General features: G+C 34.7%; 2 protein-coding genes across 19 annotated transcripts; one reads left to right on the forward strand and one right to left on the reverse strand.

Moving 5' to 3' along the window:
* The first annotated feature begins 497 nt into the window (after positions 1-497).
* LOC107905769 (carboxypeptidase A2) lies at positions 498-8,131 on the forward strand. Of its 4 annotated transcripts, none has more exons than XM_041113716.1 (18): positions 498-864; positions 1,485-1,542; positions 1,620-1,730; positions 1,945-2,082; positions 2,239-2,308; positions 2,640-2,695; positions 2,811-2,936; positions 3,109-3,248; positions 3,440-3,512; positions 3,601-3,675; positions 3,850-3,941; positions 4,093-4,188; positions 4,894-5,386; positions 5,806-5,901; positions 5,972-6,042; positions 6,383-6,744; positions 7,228-7,308; positions 7,704-8,131. In XM_041113716.1, exons 1-11 carry the CDS (start codon positions 725-727, stop codon positions 3,916-3,918), a joined length of 1,056 nt encoding a protein of 351 aa, XP_040969650.1. In that variant the 5' UTR covers positions 498-724; the 3' UTR covers positions 3,919-3,941; positions 4,093-4,188; positions 4,894-5,386; positions 5,806-5,901; positions 5,972-6,042; positions 6,383-6,744; positions 7,228-7,308; positions 7,704-8,131. The 4 variants fall into 4 exon arrangements, with proteins under 4 accessions (XP_040969650.1, XP_040969652.1, XP_040969651.1 ...); XM_041113718.1 differs by having other exon boundaries at positions 3,109-3,243; XM_041113717.1 differs by lacking the exon at positions 7,228-7,308.
* Positions 8,132-8,917: 786 nt separating this feature from the next.
* LOC107905771 (uncharacterized) lies at positions 8,918-19,292 on the reverse strand. Of its 15 annotated transcripts, XM_041113729.1 has the most exons (20): positions 19,107-19,247; positions 18,929-19,018; positions 18,191-18,334; positions 18,005-18,067; positions 17,813-17,877; positions 17,009-17,085; positions 15,777-15,914; positions 15,377-15,435; positions 15,234-15,277; positions 13,053-15,133; positions 12,582-12,673; positions 12,244-12,437; positions 11,380-11,419; positions 11,165-11,246; positions 10,939-11,016; positions 10,731-10,856; positions 10,309-10,430; positions 9,617-9,656; positions 9,361-9,435; positions 8,918-9,218 (listed from the first exon to the last, which is right to left on the reverse strand). In XM_041113729.1, exons 10-20 carry the CDS (start codon positions 13,343-13,345, stop codon positions 9,053-9,055), a joined length of 1,308 nt encoding a protein of 435 aa, XP_040969663.1. In that variant the 5' UTR covers positions 13,346-15,133; positions 15,234-15,277; positions 15,377-15,435; positions 15,777-15,914; positions 17,009-17,085; positions 17,813-17,877; positions 18,005-18,067; positions 18,191-18,334; positions 18,929-19,018; positions 19,107-19,247; the 3' UTR covers positions 8,918-9,052. The 15 variants fall into 15 exon arrangements, with proteins under 15 accessions (XP_040969663.1, XP_040969656.1, XP_040969660.1 ...); XM_041113722.1 differs by lacking the exon at positions 18,005-18,067 and having other exon boundaries at positions 19,138-19,292; XM_041113726.1 differs by lacking the exons at positions 17,813-17,877; positions 18,005-18,067 and having other exon boundaries at positions 19,138-19,292.
* Positions 19,293-19,901: the final 609 nt, after the last annotated feature.

Below are 19,901 nucleotides of genomic sequence, written 5' to 3' on the forward strand. Positions count from 1 at the left end.
TTTGAATCTAAACAATTATTTGTCAAATTCATTCTAGATGAGTACATAGTTATAAAAAATTAAAATTTTTAAAAATTTGTTATTATTTAAAAACTTTAAAAAATTAAAATTTATTGACATAAAAATTTAAATATGAAAAAAATATATTTTTAAATAATGTTGAGATAAAAATATAATTTAAATGTTACTAATGGTGGAATGAATATAATTTCTAAAATTTTTATAATTTTATACTTGAATAGCTATTTGTCCAAATCACGTGCATTATTATTAATTTTATAATTTTTATAAATTATTAATGTTTTTATATTTCCAATTTTTAAATAAATTTTATGATTTTTTGAAGAGTTAGAATATATTTTTTACTATGGTTGTTTTTAACGTTTAAACCTAATTTGTTTTTACTTAAAAAGACTAGGAATCAATTAATTTTCTCTAGACGATGTATTTATAGTTAACATCTAATGATAATAAATGTAGTTTCCATAATTAAGAAAAGAAGATTTAGAAGAAGCCCCGACATAGCAGGAAGTAATCTAGTTCTTGTATATGAAATAGAAGAAGAAGGGCGTTGAACGTCGAAAATCCAGGAGGCAAACTCACAAACCCACACATTTCTCATTCTCATCATCCAACCACCGGAATTCTTTGATATAATGGAACAATTCTCTTGGCTATTTAGATTATCTTCAGAGCAGCGTTTTTCATCTCATTCTGTGGGACAATGGCTGCTTCATTTCATCTCTTCTTTATTATTTTCCTCTCCGGTTTTGCTGCTTTCCCAATTTTCTCTTTCGTTTACGCTAATGCCAATACCACTCAACATTCTTGGACTCCCATCAACCACCATCTCTATCATTCCGGGTATGTACTTTTTGTTTCTTTGTTTTAATATGAATGCATCGCCAAATTCATGCCTGAAGGCATATTAGGAACCAAAATAAAATTAGAAAAATTGAGTATATTTGTTTAGAAGAATTAGAAAAATATTTTGACCAGTTGAATTAAAGGGGACAAGACCTTCCCCTATGCATAAAGGAACATCCTTTTCCACATTAATATTCTCATGATGAAACCTTGAACTTGCTTTATGTATGCTTTTTTATGTTCTTCGCTTTGCTTAAATTTTCATTAATATCTTAGTAGTTGAATGAAAGTTTTGAACTCAAAATCTAATATGGTAATACAAATTTATGCTACTAAAACGCAAGACATCTTTCAAAAGTGCTGATGATTTACCTCTATGCATATGAGCAACTATTCTATCTCTCATTAGATAAAATAATAATGCCATTATGACTCAGCTGATTTCTTTCTCTAACAAGAAACTTGTATCAAAGTGACCTACTCCAAAGCATATTCGAATGTCAGATTTTGAACTTGCTGCCTAACTAGGATTTTAGATCTTTGGTTCAAAAAGTACCTTGGGACATTGAGGTCTTAAGAGATTTGTTATTTTAATTCGCTCTTACACAATTTTGCAGTGAAGGTTTGATTGAAAAGATTAAGTCTTTGGTCCATCGACACCCTGACAAACTCACTGTAGGTGAGTAACAATTATACTTGAAAACAATTATCGTGTAGAGGATTTGCTTTAATATTCTCAGTACCATAAACAGGTAGAAACCATTCAAGCTGGGACCAAAGACTACAAGGCAGATATCACAGTTGTTACTTATTCCCAGAATTGGGAGCAGAGTGGTGACAAGTCCAAGCTCCGGATCCTTCTTGTAAGTTACTTGCCATAATAATGTTTGGTAAATATTATGGGAAGAACAATTTATTTTTTTTCTCCTTAGGTATTAAAGATTGGAACATATGGGAAGCACAATCACCTTGTTTTGTTAACTTTGTTTCTAGCCTGACTGATTGATGTGTAAGCTAATAGATGATCTCAGGTTAGTCATTTACGGTGTTTTTGACGGATAATTCCTTGTCCTCCAGAGTTTTGGCCAGCACACACGGGAGCTTATTTCGTCGGAACTTGCTTTACGGATCTTATCGGCCTTAGGCGAAGAACAGTTTCCACCCGAAATGGACGCTGCTTCCTTGCATGATACCCTCGAGAATGTAGTTATAAAGGTATATTTTATATACTTGCAACAACATTCTAGCCTTTTGTGTTTCCACACAACATTAACTAATGTACCATCTGTCATTGGAGGAAGTATGATCAAGATTTTGTTATTAAATATATGTTGTACTAACTTGACTGCTAATGTCCAAATGCTATGTTAGATAGTGCCAATGGAGAATTTGAATGGCCGCAAGATTGTTGATGCAGGAGAACTTTGTGAAAGGAGAAATGGTAATGCAATTTATCACAATAATATAAAGGTTTAATTATGCCCTTAGTCTCTATAATCTTCGGACTTTCGAAATTTAATATCTATATTTTTATTTTCAAGAATTTAATCTATCTGCTCGACTGGTTTGAAAATCAATAGCAAATACTCTAATTTAACAGAAGTCAGTTAACAGTAATATTAACAATACTTTAATTTTTAAATCAGATCCTGATATTAAAAGCAGAGGGGCTAAATTTCAAAAGTCTGAAAAGTAAAGGGACTGGTGGTAGAACTAGATGTGATATAAAAATATCTAGTATCCTTTGGTTAAGAAATTGGTTTTTTTGGCAGGGAGAGGAGTTGATCTCAACCGGAATTGGGCTGTAAATTGGGGAAAGAAGGAAAAGGTTCATTTTGCCTTTGCATTTTCTTCATGCAAACTTTATTTCATATAGTTTAAGTTTTGTATCCATTTACATGGTGAGGCCTTTCTTCATTGAAAAAATTCCTTCAATCATGTAGGACTATGATCCAGCTGAAGAGTATCCTGGAACTGCTCCTTTTAGCGAGCCTGAAACCCAAATCATGCGGGAAATTGCCGTATCCTTTAATCCTCACATATGGGTCAGCGTGCACTCTGGGACCAATGTAAGCAATCCTATATGCATCCCCACATGACAAAACTAATTGGAGCAAGACAAAAACTTTGGATGTGGATCTTGGATAATCTTGTTTTATGCTTTTAGTCCTTTTTGCTCTCAGGGGTAGGTCTGATATGCTGCCTGTATGACCTTTTTCTTTTTATAATTCATTTTTGTAGGGACTGTTTATGCCATATGACCACAAAAAAAGCACCCCTGATGGGTTGCCATCACAACGAATGAGAGAGTTGCTTGATGAACTTAATGTTCTTTATTGCAGCAATCGTTGCTTGGTCGGCTCAGGTGGAACTGCGGTCGGGTTTGTCTTCTCATACTTGAAGCAATGATGATTTGTGCTAATTTGCGGTAGCATCATTCTAGTTAAGGCATATAGTATATACTATGGCATATAGTACATACTTATATTACTCCATGAATGGGCATTTAACACCAAGAACTCTTTCTAGTTGGAGCAGGAGCAGTGATATATATGAATGTTACTGATTTCAGGTATCTGGCACATGGGCCAGCTACAGATTACATGTATGATGTTGTGAGAGTGCCCATGGCATTCACCTTTGAGGTATTTGAAATGCAAACAGTGTTTTCATTGAATAATTTAAAGCAAAGTTACCTCATTGACATTTAGAAACTTGCATGTTGGGTGGCAGATCTATGGAGATGATAAAGCCTCAGGTGCAGACTGCTTTAAAATGTTCAATCCAATAGACCAGACCACCTTCAAGGTTAAAGCCGATTGCTTGACACTCATTGTCTGTTTCATTTTGTTTCTCATAACATACGAATATTGCATACACATATATATATATACAATTCTGAACTTTGTTCTATTTTTTTGGTTGAAAAATAGTTAGTTTATTTTGAGTAACAACTAACAAAGATTATGTTTATGTATCCAGAGAGTTATGGACCAGTGGTGTGCTTCTTTTTTCACACTTTTTAAACTGGGACCTGTGTGCTTGATGTAAATTCCACTAATAAGAAGAAATAGGTAGGGGTGAACAGAATTTGAAAATCGATTAAATTTTTTTAAATTAAATATATTGAGTTATTTGAGTTTTTTATTCAACTCGAATAAATGATTAAAATTAAATAGCTCAAGTTATTGGAATAATTAATTATAGTTTAACTTTACATCGTAGGTTTTGATCAACTCAATGATTGGAAGGACATTTGTGGTCTGCTCAAGCTGATTCTTTTGCAATGACTAAAGGACTCATGGATGTTGTGTTTCAACAGTAAGATTTTTTCTTTTGTGAATTTCTTTCATTATTTTTTATGTCAAATCGTTAAGAAAAATGATGTAATTAGGTGAAAATTCTTTAAGTGGAATTTCAAATTCCATGATTTTTAGCTTTTATTAAATGTTTTCTAATTATGTAAAACTTAATAAGATTTGTTTTATTATGCTCGCATATAATGGAATATTTCTTGTTTGATTCAATTGACTTGTACTAAAACAAATTAAGTTTAATTGACAAAGACTAATACAAAAAATTTCACTTAATTCAACTTAATATTCAGTACTAAAAATGGGTATCAATAGTGATTTTGTATTTGTTAAGATGAATTAGTGGTACCTTTGCATTTTCACTACGTTCTTATTGTAGACTTTTCATTTTCATCTCTTCTTGCCATTTGCGGTTTACTAGAGGTTAAAAGACAAGGTTGTTTTGAATTATACAAGTAGATCATGCATGACACGGTGAGGTAAAAATGTTTTTATTTAAGATACCATCATAAGTTTGGTGGATGTCCAAGAATAGGCGGGACTTAGGTTTTGTAAAAACCCAAAAACAAAAAATAAAAAATAAAAAACTTGAAAGATGAAAAATAGATGTGAAAAAAAAATAATTGTTTTCCACCCCTTACTTGGTAAGTTGAAAAATGAAAAATATATGGGTCCGTTTCTGATGTTTGGTTGCTTGAAAATGATTTTCCAGGGTAAAATGTTTTACAAAACACGGGAAAAGGAGGGCTTTTTTTAAGGAAAATGTCTTACTCTTTTGAAATCGGGAAGACATTTTCCGGAAATTGACACTTCTTCTCCCCTTTCCCCTTCCTCTTCCCCTTCCCCTTCCTCTTCCCCTTCCCCTTCCCCTTTTGAAATCGGTAAGCCATTTTCAATGTTGAAGAAGCCATTTTCAATGTTGGCTTATCTTAGGCCACCGACTGAGACGATGGCTTGAAACCCGGGTAGAAATAAGACCAATCGAAAACCTTGGAAGCAACAAATCACAGGGGCATAAGCTGTTGAATAAGCTGTGGGTCTTGAGGCAGATGGGGCATATTTTAATACTTCCCACCATGGTGGGCGTTGCAGAAATAGTGGACTTCTGTGATTTTCTATCCCCTACTCCCGAAGAGCAAGCAGCACGTGATGCAGCTGTGCATTCTATTTTTGATGTTATCAAGTACATATGGCCTGCCTGCAAGGTATGATTGGCGGCCTCTCTTTCTCTCATGCACAAAAGCACACACATATAAAGATGCATACATAGTGTACAATGCCAAATGGTAATGAGTTGTTGCTTTGCAGCCAGAAGTTTTTAGGTTGTTCATGATAGGGCTTTATTTACCAACAAGTGATATTGATGTGAGTAGTTTGCTTCATTTTATCCCATAAGTTTATGTCTCGCAACTCAAACTATATCAATGTTTAATCTTGTTATATTGTAGCTTGCATCACATGGTTGATGGGTTTTTCATTAGGATTATGAAATTTAATATATAGATTTTCTAATATGGAAAGGAAAGAAAAACAATAGGCAGAGGAAAGCTGACCCAAATTTTTGTATTTCTCCCCTATTCTGTATGACTGACATTCTTAAGCCATTTGTTTCCATTTTATGTAGGTAATGATTCTAGAGTCAGGTATAAAAAATCCACAGACTGGTTTGTATGCTCTTTTCAGGGTATTATCTCAAAGGGGAATTGCAAAAAAGATACAGGTATTTTATTTTTTTGGAAATTTTACTGATACAATAGAGTATATTTAGCTAACAATTCAACTCCTATCAGGTGATTGCAAAAGCTAGCGTGCCAATAATTAAGTTTGTAGAAAAAAAAAGCGGTGCCGCATTTGATATAAGGTAGTTCTATATTCCTCTTGCCCTCTTGTTCTAGTATGTTTTAATCCAATATCTCATCTAAAATTCTCTTCACCTCTGAACATTTCTGAATTTGTTTTAGTTCTGGTATGAATATCATCATAAAAGACACTGGATTAATATGAAATTTTAGCAGTGAGGTTTTTTGGAAGATATTATGCTAGGACTTTTGAATTGTCTTTATTGTTTCCTTTGAGGTCCATGATAATTGGGAGGTCCAAGTAATTGGGAATTCCATAAAAAATTTAGTATTTGGATATTAGTAGCGAATGAGGCTAAATAGTTTACCTAACATAGAAATTTTCTTTACTTTTTATTTCAGGAAGATGAGATTGTCGAGAATTCATGAACAAGAAATCTTGGTCATTTTTTCTCTAATCACATAAACAATTCACTTGATTGAGTATCCTATTTTCTTGAATTTTCTTGATTGACAAGATCTGATGGGGTGCTTGGAATTTGATGAGGGTGGAGGCATGTTTAGGTTCCTAAACTGACTTATAGCAGATGTGATAAGTGCACCAAAGAAAGTTGTTTATCTCCATCTTGGCTTGATGTGGCAATTTAAAAGCCATGTTTCATATTTTCTGTAGCACTTCTATCTCACAGCTTAATATTTAATTGGGTGTTCAATATTGCAGCTTTGATGTGGATAATGGACCAAAAGCTGCTGAGTTTATCAAGGTTTGTTACAATTACAGACTTTCCTGTGCTCAGATGTTTCATTTGTTAGTGGTGCTTAAGATATAGTTATTTTAATCCCCTTTTTTGTCAGATGAAGTCAATTAAGTTGGACCATAGCCTCTTTCTTATTAGGATTTCTTTTGAGTCAAATTTCATTTTTGGCTGCAATTATTCTTGAAGATTGTGCTCCTGTGTTGAGTTTGATTGTTTGCTTGCTTTATCTTCACCAATGGAAACTACTGCTTAATTTTCATTTATTTCCCATGTCTACTTCTGGATTTGTTGATTAAAATTGATGTAAATCATTTTGGTTCAATTAACTCATGTTCCTCAAAATTAGGACTTATGTGGTTTTCCTGTGATTAATTAAAGCTCTGCTTCTTTAGTTTATTTATTTGTATGTTCCATAAACTTTGGACTTTTTTCTAGATATTTTCTTTGTTTTTTTCTAAATTTAAACTTTGCTTATGTGTTTTCTCTTAGGAAGCAGTACTAAAATGGCCTCAATTACGACCATTGTGTTTGATCTTGAAAGTATTTTTACAACAGAGAGACCTGAATGAGGTTTGAGTTTATCTATATTGATGATCTGTTCGTTTTGTTTAAAAAGTAGTGTTCCTCTGTTCTTGATTTGCAATATTTTGAAACTATGTAGGTATATTCAAGTGGAATAGATTCATATGCTCTCCTTGCAATGATCATAGCCATGTTGCAGATATGCATTTTTGGATTTTCGATAAGGCATTGGACTCTAGCTGGCTGATCTATCAGCATAGTCTGTATTCACTTTCATGTCTGGAATTATAATTTTTTTTCTGCAATTACATTGATTATGCTATAATTCACTTATGAGTCCACATAAATGTTAAATGAACACAAACATGCCATGCTATTTGCTCTCTCCGAATGCAATCAAATCTTGTGTTTATATGATAAACAACTTGTGGTTCTTACTGTAGAAAGTTTAGAGCGGTGGTTGATGCAGCTTTGGAGGCCCATCTGCACTGTCCGCAGCTATATCTTTATAGCATAGATGATAAAGTCGTTCCGTATAACACTGTCCCCCTTCCTCTGTTGTCAAAACCCCAACAGATGTGATTTGTAGCTCTTCCCTTTAGCATTGATGACCAGCTCAAGGCTCGACATTGCACGTTCTACATGGTGGCCATAGGCTATTTCAGTTACTAGCCAACAGCTAGTTTTAGTTTTAAAGTTATTTGGTGCTAGCAATGCTTGCATTGAGTTACTGATGACAAACATTTGAAATAACATGCATTAAGACGCACTGACATTGAGAAAAAGGGTATTTCATTAAAGAGATTTAAACGAAGAATGGATAGTTCTGTATTTATGTCAAACTTATTTATACATGCTTTTCTTCTCTTCATGTATTTGGCATTATGGATCTATTTGTTAGAATTCATAAATTAAAGCTAGTCCAAGATTGTGAATTTATGGTTTATGGAATTTTCAAAGCTCTATCTTATAGGACACGCGTCGAAGTACAGTAATAGTTTTTGGTGCTTTGATAGCAAAGGTTTAAATATTTCACATTTTGCATTGTTCTCCTTTTTATTTTATAATGTATATTCTAGCTTAATAATTGAATATTATTATATATTTAATTTGATTTATTTATCATCGTAATTTATGTAAAAACAATTTAAAATATAAATTTATTAATATATGTAAAAATAGTTTTTTCAAAAAATATTTTTAAGTAATCTGCCAAACAGCAGAAAATATTTTACACAGATTTATCCAAACACCAGAAAAGTAAATCATTTTCAGAAAAATAAATCATTTTCCAAAAATCATTTTTCGGAAAACATTTTACTGGCAAACAAACGGAGCCTACATATAATGTTGAACTAGGATACACCTTTCATTCATTTCCCCTTGTCTCATTGTTCCAATAGCATTAGGGTAAAAATTAATCATCTCTCCTATTTTCTTTCTTTTCATTTTTCTTTCTAACCAACCACAATCTAAATTATATTTTCTTTTCACTTTTCCACTCCCTCCTTTCATCCTCCACTTTTCTACCCAGCCAAATACACATTTAGTGAAGGGCTTTGATTAACTAACCTAAGAAACCAAATAATTAATTCTTGGACACCTTTCAAATATCCCCTAGGGGCAATTTCTAAATTTACCACAGCAGAAGCACCAATCGAAAAATGAATCAATCACACAGAAATAATCCAAAATGTCTCCTAACACATGTTTGGAGTTCAAACCAATATGATTAAATGATAGGAACCACCTAAAACAAAAATTAATTAATTAATTAAAAAAAAAAGTCTCCTCATGATGCTGAAGTGGGAGGTTTGTCTGATTGGTCATCACCTGGACGAGGCGATGACCCAAAATCAAGGGGAGGGTAGACACCTGGCGGCCTCTCCCGAGGTTGTATGGATAGCAACTGGCTTGAGTCGCCCACCACATCTGCCCATCCATAGTGAGGTTCACTCCTTCAACAAAAGCGAACGCTTATCAGATTTCTGTTGCAAACTATCTTCACAGTCATATATTTCATGTACTCTTTCTCATATTAACACAAAAATAAAAGCATTTACAGACTGTTGAACTAAGCCAAAAGCCGCAAGCTCTTACTCATAGTACGTCTCTTCGTCAACAACAATATCCCAGCTTTCACCAGTTGTGCTCTTTCCATATTTGTGAACTTTTCTGTTTATATCAAAAAGCAAATTAGTCTCTCCTGTGGAAAGACATGATCAAATAAACAAAGCCTGGGTCTAATTTTAATCACAATGTAATCTAGCATAAGAAGAAGATGGCGCAGTTAATACATGCAAATTCTAGCTTATTAACATCAAAAAGTTTAAAGGTTTGAAGTCCTGTTCCATACCCGTTTCCAAAATGCTCCTCACCCCATTTTCTTGACCAGCCTAAGAGATCAAGAATATCTTAGCAACAAGAATCAATATGAGCAACAAACACAAACATGAAATACCACAAATTGCTTGAACTTTATAGAGGAACTTTAGGATAAACATCCCTTAGGTCACTTCTATATACCAAAAAGAAAAAAAAAAGTCATACAATATAAATCCATTGTACTGAATGAGATTAGCAACCATTAAAGCCTGCCTTCAGAGTGTTGATGGATTCTACTGATCACTGTTAATTCTATGAAAGGGAACAATATTCAACTACTTAGCCTTTACTTCCAACTAAGACATAAGCTTTCTTGTTATGTACCCATATATAAATTTCATTTCTCATTGGTAGATCAACATAGGCTACGTTGGAAAAAAAAATTGTTCCCAAAAGTTCCTTGTAACACCAATTAAGCAATTCATTTCGGCATAAACTGATTTTTGAGATCTTCTGCAGGTTTTCGCCTACCGATACGGTTGTCATGCTAAATGCAAACTTTTGACAAATATATAGAATAGTTTTTGCTTAAGGATAATCAAATATGGTTTACTTATCCAACCTATGAGATATTATGTACAACCTAAACTAGAAAACAAAAAACTTTGGAAAATTGTAAAAGCGTCACAATTCACACACAGAAAATGAAATGACTATACATACGTTCACCACTCGGAGATACATGCCATGTTTCCCCTTGACGCGAGCCAATACCGGCAAAGAACTTCTCTTCCCACTTATCTCCCCATTTAGTTCCCAATTCAGTCTCAGCCCATTTATCTGTCCTGCATATTATAAAAACAGAAATTTTAATATAACCATAGGAAAGCGCTTGAAGTGGGATGGCGGTGGCCTGACAAATATGAGAATATAAAGGGAAGAATTTTATAATCCAATATCAATTCAAGTATTCTTATGAAGATAATCAGAAAAAACATGGTATGATACGGTTTCAGTCATATTACCATCTTAGGATAGTAAATTCATATAAAGAAGATCACAAGTTAGAACTACTAGTAATAAAAATCTAGTAGTCAACACTAGTACACTGAATGATTCTGCATAAAGGCTAGTTGAGAAATTACCATTTGAGAACAGATCCACTTCCATCATAATGCTCTCCCCACTTCTCCCACCATGACTGTTCATTCAGTCTACCATACTTATGTGCCCCTTTCTCTGTCCAGCCTTTAGCATCATACTTCTCCCACCTACCAAATTAGGTTTATCACATGTAGTATTGATAGTAGGAATTCATTATAAGAATGGTATTTAATACCATGGATTTCATACCATTTCTCATGCCAACCAGCATTTTCACTGCCTGATTTAGCTTCCTTCTGAGCACTCCTCTCTATCCTTGCTAAATTACTGCATTTTCAGAAATCCAGTAATGATTGTATTGATGATAAATTGCGGGAATGGTAAACTGGAAAAATCCTTTTTTGTCTCTATATGATAATTTATGGATGTAAAGTTATGTGTTTCCTGATCAGTTAAATAATGTGCAAATAGTGACCTCCATTCATCTTGATGCAGCACCTCTTGCCAAGTTTCCCACCATGAGTCTCCTTCAGCATTTCTTCCTGATTTCTCAACGCCTATGAGATAAAAATAAAAGTTTGGCAAATCCATGCTCAGATTATTTTAAATTTATTTTAGCAAGAACAAACCATGCGATATTACCACAATTAAGTTCATGAAATTAAGCAGGGAAAACGTAACTAAAAGTACCTAGCTCTTTGTATCCACTCCAGTCACTTTTCTCCCACCACTGTCAAGGAGATCAATAAATCCAATTAACCACCTGGATGATACTTAATATGGTTATAAAAACAATGTTAATTAACAGAATCAAAAAAATCATTACCGTTAGCTAGTAGATTTAAGATTCCACTCTCAAAGTCTTTAAAGTTCATATTTTCTTCCTTAATTAACTAACATTAACTGTGACTAACCCCATTTGAGCGCCTAGATCTCTAAAGATACAGACCCTTGAAAATTTCATGAGTTAACATGGCCTCACGTCCTAAATAAACAAAAGTCGGCTGATTAATCTATCCTTGTTGCAAAGCACAAAAGAATATTCTAACTGAATTAGAGTTATTTCTTTTAAATTCTAATAACAAATATATGCTTCAAAATAATGCCACTTAATATATTGATCATTTTGAATACAGAAAGAGATGCTAGGCATGATAACAATCACCAAAAGCTGGCCAATTAGCAAATTGCATTCAACATGCAGAACTTTGAGTACTTTAGAAATCATAGTAAATGATGGCCTCTTAGAAATCTTTTCCATGTTTCAGCGAAACAGAAAGAAATTTCCCCCAAGAATGAATTCACTTAAAACGATTGATTTGAAGGTTGTTTTTCTCGACAAGATTTGAATGTTCAAAACATACACCTCTCGTAATATTGCCATATTTTCTCAGCAACTACGATGGCAAACACAACACCTAATTGCTTGAATCTACAGTCATAGGCCCATGTTAATCCATATATGAAAGATCATAGGAATTGCTTCTCCATTGCCACTTTAAGATCAACAAAACTCGTAAATAAAAATGTCATATTAAAAGAATGATTTTATACCGTTTCCTTCCATTCAGAGGAACCATCGTGGGATTTACCACCCATCCTAGTCCATCTACATCGGTGTCCATTTTCACCAAGGTCTTCCCCACTTTCTTGATACCAGGTACTGCCATCTTCATTTGTGCCAGACTCATTAACACTCTCATTTAACAAACTAATGCCCCAATCTTTCTCATTTGCAATACCAGTGTCTACAATGAAGAAACAAAGGAACAACCACCTTGTCCTTGTTAGGCATGGTTAATTAAATGCCATTAGAAATTCCAAATATATAAACAATCACAGAGAATTTCATAATAAAAGCTCTCCACAGTTTAAAGAGCATCGTTTGTTACCTCTTTTTGGTGGAGTATCACGAGACTGAGGACCAGAATTCCGTGGGGTACACCGAGAGTAGAACTTCTCCTGTTTGGAAGTAAATCGAGATCTGTAGCGATCATAACGTAAAAACAATGGTAAATTGGCAGTGATCACAACATTTTAATTTTCTTCATTCAACAAAAAAGAGATCCTACAAGCAACAAGCTTTTGAGGATGTCGCGATAAACAACAAAGAGATTAACTTCAGAGCCTGAAAAGAAAATATTCAAAATCCTATTCTCAAAATGGAACACCTAAAACAGCAAGTCACTCATCCTGTTGTTTCGATAAAAAAAAGTACACATAAAAAAGAAATTCAGAATACCATTATGCACTTCAACAAGCAATATGAGTATAAATATACGCGAATTGGAAGAATATACCATACGCAAAACACATTCCAAGATAGATGTGATACAAAATAGTGTTAGAAGAGCGCGACATACTGAGCTGAAGCGAACGGCATTGCGGAGGAGGCCTGGACTCGAACCCTGTGAGGGCTTTTCTTGGAGTCGAATCGCCAATCCTCCACCTTCTCATTGCTCTTGCCTGAACCACTGCCTCTCCGAACCGGAACCACGGGTTCGGAGCAGCAGCAACTGATTCGACTCAATATAGTGAGCGGATCACGAGGAAAGCACATTCTCTTCTTTTTACTCGGCGCCAATCCATAGGAGATGAAGAGCGTGGAGAGCTTCAACTCAAGCTGAGTCGTGAATCCTCTGGAACTCGCCACCATAATTAAGAAAATGCCATGGATTTGCCAAAAGAAACCCTTGAAGCTATACGAACAAAGAAGAAGAAGAAGAAGAAGCAGAAGAAGAAGAAGAAACGAGGCGTTAGTAGACAGAGAGAGATGAAGATAAGAGGTTAGGTAGAAGTTAGAAAGGGGGAATCGGAAAATTAGAGGGAGGGTCGGGCAATGCAAACGGAGGAGAGAATTTGGGGAGAATCTTTGGGATGAAGAGGGAATACAAACATTTGACGGAGAGATGACCTTCTTTAACTAACACTGAAAGGAGGTAAGATTGTTTGGTAAGTGCGACTCGCTAGCCCAGCGAGTGGGGTGGGTCGAGAGAAATAAATCAGATCGGTGGCTCAGCTCTTCAGCACTGAAACTGATCCTCTGAGCTTGGTTGGTTGTTGGCCTTGGCAATGCAATGCGAATCCCGGGATTTAATCATACAATCGGGTCCCGCTTTGCGGGTTTTTGTATCCTTTATGCCTCTCTAGATCTGCCACATGTTCTCCACATCTGTCGTCACTATCTTTCATTCTTATGATTTCTTTTTCTTTTTCTTTTTTTTTTAATTTTTGGACATTTTTTTAAGGCTAATAATCATAGTTTTATGTTCTCACTGTCAAAACTAGTTTTGCTTATACCCATTGCAAAGCCGAAACGAGAGGGCACAGATTTGAAAAGGACTCATTGATTGAAATTTATTTTTAAAAGATGCAAAACGCTAGGTCTCAAGTCTAAACTTCAATCTCCCCACCTTATCCAAGCAAAAGGAGAGAGAAATTGAAAGTTGAAACGGCTGCCGAGTGTGGCGCGTACCTTTTTTCCTTCCACTTGCGTGTCAGCACGTCACCCTTTAATGACATGGCAAGCCACCTGTTTACCATGAGATTTAATTGCGGATAAGCTGAAAAGGAGGGAGCTTGCGTGTCATGTAAAACGTGGCAAGACATTTGTGGTGACCAGAACTGCCACGTGTAAGAAAAAGAAAAAAAGCACCCTGCCACTGCTCAGGCCTCTGCCTCTGGACGAGGAAACCAAATCGAAGAAAAATCAAATGACATTTTCATTTGTTTGGATAAGCTTCGTGTCTCATCAAGAATATTACTTGCTTTGTGTTTGTGTGTTGTGTATAATTATAGACCAAATCTAATTTTGTGGATTGTTGGTACTTTTCACCATCCTTTGCTTTCACTTCAATAGTGACCCGCGGCGCAACACAAAAGTCCCTGCATTTTACTAGTGGCCATGTTGTTGATGTTATCCCTACGAGACTTTGCTTGCCTGCATCAGCTTCTGCTTCACAATTCAATAAATCAGAACCACTAGTATATCACTCAAAAAAGTGGGTTCCCACGTAGACTTTCCTCCAAAACGTAAAGAAAATTATCCAATCTTTTGTCCACATACAATATTTTACCATGCCTTGCTTATGGTTATGTGTTTCTTCTTTCTAAATCGCCACCTGATAGAACAATTAGATATCATGCTAGTCCATTCTCCAGCGGAATCTTTGATTAGTTTTCCAAATGGGAAAAGAACATTTGGTGGTGTCGTGGTGCTGATTCATGGTTTGATCTTGAATGACCATTTTTTAGAACCTTTTCAATCAAATAAATTCCTGTAAGTCGCACAAGTGAAGTGTAGAGAGCGAAAGCACAGTTCTATTTTCGTCTCATGATATTTTGTATTTTTAGTGTGAACATTAATCAAGAAGAGAGTGGCTGCAAATGTCACCAGCCCTTAAAGCACTCCATTTACTTGCTACCCGTCACCGTGTCAAACTGCCTGTATCATTGTATTAAAAAGACTGTAAGTTACCTAAATATTTTGGACATCCTCACAATGACGCTGTTAATGATCCGGTACTTTCAAGACAATAAATAACCTTTGTTTTCTTGAAAGGAGAGCCTTAATTGATTCAACGACCAGCTGAATTAAATGCAAAGTATCAATCAAACTGATCTTACAACCATCTGTAAGCCTAATTACTTTTCTAGTTCTCAGACTTGTACGGTCAAGAGTTCTTACCTTGCCATCATAGTACAATGAAGCAAATTTGCAAATCCCAACAGAACTCCAAGCAAGGCCTGGGAAAGGGGGAAGCCAAAAATTTATTTTATGTAGCCCGAAATTAAATTGTAAATTTTTATGATAGCTAAAATATAATTTCACAATTTTAATAGCTTATATCTTTACAATGTTTAAAAGATGAAATCAAAATTTTATCATTTTGAAGGGGCTAAAGTATAATTTTGCCTATTACTGAATTAAAATCTTGTAAAAATTAAAGAGCCAAAGTGAAATTTTCCATTTTCAGAGGGAGTTGGGCCCCTGCCAGCCCCTGACTTCCCCCTACCTGGGTATAGGGTTAAAACATTGTTAGATTAATTTTAACAGCATATTAGAAAACAGAGTTAGCAACAAATACCATATACAGAGTCTTCATAATCACTGTAGGGTGAATTAGGTAATGGGTCTGCCCACTTAAGTTGTAAGTGGAGGATTTTACATGTAGGATATAAAACCACCTTCCAGAGGTTGATTCATCACCAGCATATTTAGGAGCCTGTCACAAGTTAATAGATGAGTTTGTGTCGGCACCCTGTAGAAGGAAAACTCTTGTTGATGGACTCCAGAATACAAATGAAAGAAGAATTTGTAGTTTCTTTTATGGTGACCATCGTGCAGAGAGATGATGTCATTTACATGAGCAAGACATTGTTAGGCATAGTTCAGACGAATATTTGTAACCAGATTAGACAGCATTGTCAAGGGCAAGCGCTAGCATGAGTGAAGTGCAATATGTATATGTGTGAGGTTTTATATGCATGTGTCAGTGTGTGTATAAAGCTTAAGACATAATAAACTCTTAAAGTGTTGTCTAGTTTATCCGGAAAACATGCATTTTTTTATTAGTTAATGTGCACGATTTCCTTATGGTCAATGTCTAGAGTTGAATACTCAAATATTTAGAAGTATAGAGTTCTTTCTTACAAGTAAAGGTATATGTAATGAAAAAGTGAAAATAAAAGAAATTAAAAGAACTTTAATCAAGCAGCCTTTTATACCTATTGCTTTACAAAAAACTGTGCCTAGGTGCACCAAGAGTGCGCCTGATCAAATGAGTTTGAAGCACTTTTGTTGTCTAGTGCTAAGGAAAACTAAAAAGAATTTTAATCAAGCAGCCTTATACCTATTGCTTTACAAAAATGTGTGTCTAGGTGCACCAAGAGTGCGCCTGATCAAATGAGTTTGAAGCACTTTTGTTGCCTAGTGCTAAGGGACAAGCACATCTAGGCACACGCCTTGACAACACTAGACAAGCCAAGACCCTCATAGTTGTACCAAAAAAAGAAACTATCGAAGATAAAGGCTAGGGTCCAAATAGTTTCAAAGAAAAAGAGAAAGTACAAGATAGCAAATCATACTCGGGATTAAACGTAACAGCCCATGTCCTGCCCAAATTATTAAACAAGTACCAATCATTAAATTAAAAGCACCTGAATACAAAATAGTCCCATTTCCTTTTAAGACAAATAGATCAAGGCATAAACTCAAATTTGGGAATTAAATATAAAACAATTAAGTGGGAAAGTGTAAAGTTTATAAACATAAAATGACTTCAAGCAAAAAGAACTACAAGATGGAGAATTCAATTACCAATGCATATGCCCAGGATGCTCTTTGACAGGAATTCTGGCCTTCTGTGATTCCATATGTGTATCACAGATCGCCCTCTGCAGTGACATGTGACAGAAGTGACAATAATAACCCAGAGTTAATAACAAGCAAAAATTCCATCTCATTTAAATTGGTTCATTCACTAACTGCTATCACCATTTGATAATTGATAGATATTGTTTTCACTGATTTCAGAAACTACTAGTCATAAGTGATGGCTCTTATGATTGAGAAAATACGAAGGATTGACTTCATTCTTTGAAATTCCCAAACACCCATGAAGATTGATAAATTTTTGTTTTAGAAAATGAGATGAACACTGAATACTCAGTAACCTTATTAATATTGGGAAATAATAGGGATAGTGATTCAAAGTCCTTTATGTGCAAATAATTAAGCTAGAGGTTTGCAAGTGTACATGTGTGCATGGAAGATTTTCAACAGGGAGTTTCCTACTTGGCCGCCGCTTTTTACCATATAGAACAATAAGTACATTTTAAATAAGTCAGTATAAATATACTGCCAATTTCTCATCCTTACCATGTCAGTGATACAGTTGTAACTTATATAACCATTGGATGCGTAAAATATCTAGCCATAAAAGATGAAAGATCTTAGGTTCACATAGTTATAGAAATAAAACAGGAAAAAAGTAACATGACATTTCATCCATACATAAAAATTCAATCACAACAATTCAAGTAGAAAAGCAAATATGGCAATGGCCACTAGAGAATTTTAAGGTGATGTTAAAGTAGAATAATATGCAACCTATATACTTACAAGTATATGTTTTATCACATCATAGTTAGCATTGCGTATAATGGCACTCATATGCATTTGCCTTCCTGAGATTACACATAACTGTTGTCACCCACAGCAAAACAACAAGCGAAATTGAAAAACTCTATCAAGGTTGAAAATTTTAAGAATAACAATCTGCATAAAAACTCAAGGAATGGAGGTAGAAGTTACAAGATCCTTCTCCCTTGCCCTCCTTTTTCCAGTGAGGGAAGACAGGTGAGGAAATAGAAACCCCTTGAACCAGATAAGGAGTACAAATCAGGAGGGAAACGGAATACTAAATTACATGACCACCAGCTATAAGATCAGACAGTTATTAACTAATAGAAAAAACTAAGATATGCTAAGACAACATACATCATTATACGTAGATCCCAAAACTTGACTGAAGATTCACAAGTTGCCACAACAGCGTTTCTGTAATGTGGATCCGGTGTAATACCAAATAAGTAATGAAGCATACCAGCTGACTAGATTGCACCCAGATTTCCGCAATAAGATCTAAATAAGCATCAGAAAGGGAATTAAAATTTATACCCCGTTGAGTATAAAGAAACTTTTGGTTTATAGTAATTGCCACTGAGATGTAGTGAATGTTCCACTGCTGTACCATGGAAAAATGGAGTCTAAACTAAATGCAAAGTTACCAATTTCCAAAAAAAGACATGGTGAAGCTATATTGAATATATCGACAGTGAATAAAAAGGACAAAATGAGTAACTAATGGTACCCATTTCAAATTTCTCTTTTGCGCCTTTGAGGAAGGTATTTTAGTGGTGATGCATAGCCTCTGTCAATGTAAAACCTAGAAGTTGGCCACATACTACTAAACAGACCACTAATGGAAAGACAAAGATAATGCATTCAGATAGTAACATGGGCAGCTTTTTTTTTTGAACAATCTAAACTCTATCAGAAAATATTTTCATCATCAATGCTAATCAATTTATCATGGCTTCCAGATGGCCACCGGAGAACACTGTTTTTATAGAAATATACACAGTAAGCCCAAGTAGATTTTACGAAAAAAGCCCTATACTATATGCCAAGAACAAGCTTTTTGGCTTAACGCAGAAACTCGCCAATTAATCTTACCAACATGAGCATCAAGGGAAGAAACTCGTTCAATCTGGGACGAATTTAACTGCCCATGTAGCTCAGGGATGTGCAATATTGCAGACTCACCTTCAAAACAACAAAGAAAAGTATTAAACAGCCACCGATCATCTTTTAGCCACCAGACTTCATATAGGTCAATGTCATTGCTAAAGACCATTAGAGAAACAACTAATGCAAACTGATACAGGCATAAAAACACTTGAACTTCGTTGCACTTGCACCGCCAAGGAAGCAGGAGATTCAATTGAGCTAGCGCTTCTTAGCTAACACAGTACAACGTTCAACACCCGTGATTTTTCCGGATGCTGTTGCTAAAACGTCTTGAATTTATATTTGGATTTGGATAGGCTACGCCGCCAATGATATGCTATATTTATTTGACAGTCCAATGTGAGCCGAATAGACTTTGGAAAAGCCCCCAACTTAATCAAACACTTAGGCCCATAAAGGCCTAGAAGGTTGTCTGATGTCTATTCTAGTCAGTCTCTCACCACATTACTATTTTACCATATAAATGGTTTGTAAGATATTTCTAAAATTGGATCATTATTTGGTATCTCTTATTTGACACCTGTGAAGTCAGAATTATCTTTGGGGGCTCAATTTTTTATTTATATTTTTATAACTTTTAAATAATTAAATTAAAATTTTTGGATTAAAATACTATTTTACTATTTATTAATATATAATTTTATAAAATTTAAAAAATCAAAGTGATATTTTTCTATTTCAGAGGCACTGTTCGTCGTCTCTGTCTGTAAAGTTTTCTTTAAAATATTAATTAAAGATGCATGATAAACTTCATTACTATTCTTTGCATACATTTAACATTTTATGAATGAATTTTGTGATTGTTGTTTTTTAAAATATTACTTCTAAAATTCGAACTTATATTTGCTTTTAAGAATGCAATATATCTTACCACTACACTTAACACTTAGTGGTATCA

Source organism: Gossypium hirsutum, chromosome A05 (assembly GCF_007990345.1).
Source record: "Gossypium hirsutum isolate 1008001.06 chromosome A05, Gossypium_hirsutum_v2.1, whole genome shotgun sequence".
In the NCBI taxonomy this organism is placed as follows: domain Eukaryota; kingdom Viridiplantae; phylum Streptophyta; class Magnoliopsida; order Malvales; family Malvaceae; genus Gossypium; species Gossypium hirsutum.

Coding starts and splice junctions, on each gene's coding strand:
- LOC107905769 (XM_041113716.1), top strand. CDS start 725: ATGGCTGCTTCATTTCATCTCTTCTTTATTATTTTCCTCTCCGGTTTT. Junction 1,543..1,619: donor GACACCCTGACAAACTCACT/GTAGGTGAGTAA, acceptor TACCATAAACAG/GTAGAAACCATTCAAGCTGG. Junction 3,513..3,600: donor CCATGGCATTCACCTTTGAG/GTATTTGAAATG, acceptor GTTGGGTGGCAG/ATCTATGGAGATGATAAAGC.
- LOC107905771 (XM_041113731.1), bottom strand. CDS start 13,345: ATGGTGGCGAGTTCCAGAGGATTCACGACTCAGCTTGAGTTGAAGCTC. Junction 11,247..11,379: donor GAGTGGATACAAAGAGCTAG/GTACTTTTAGTT, acceptor TTTATCTCATAG/GCGTTGAGAAATCAGGAAGA. Junction 11,017..11,164: donor CTGCATCAAGATGAATGGAG/GTCACTATTTGC, acceptor CTGAAAATGCAG/TAATTTAGCAAGGATAGAGA.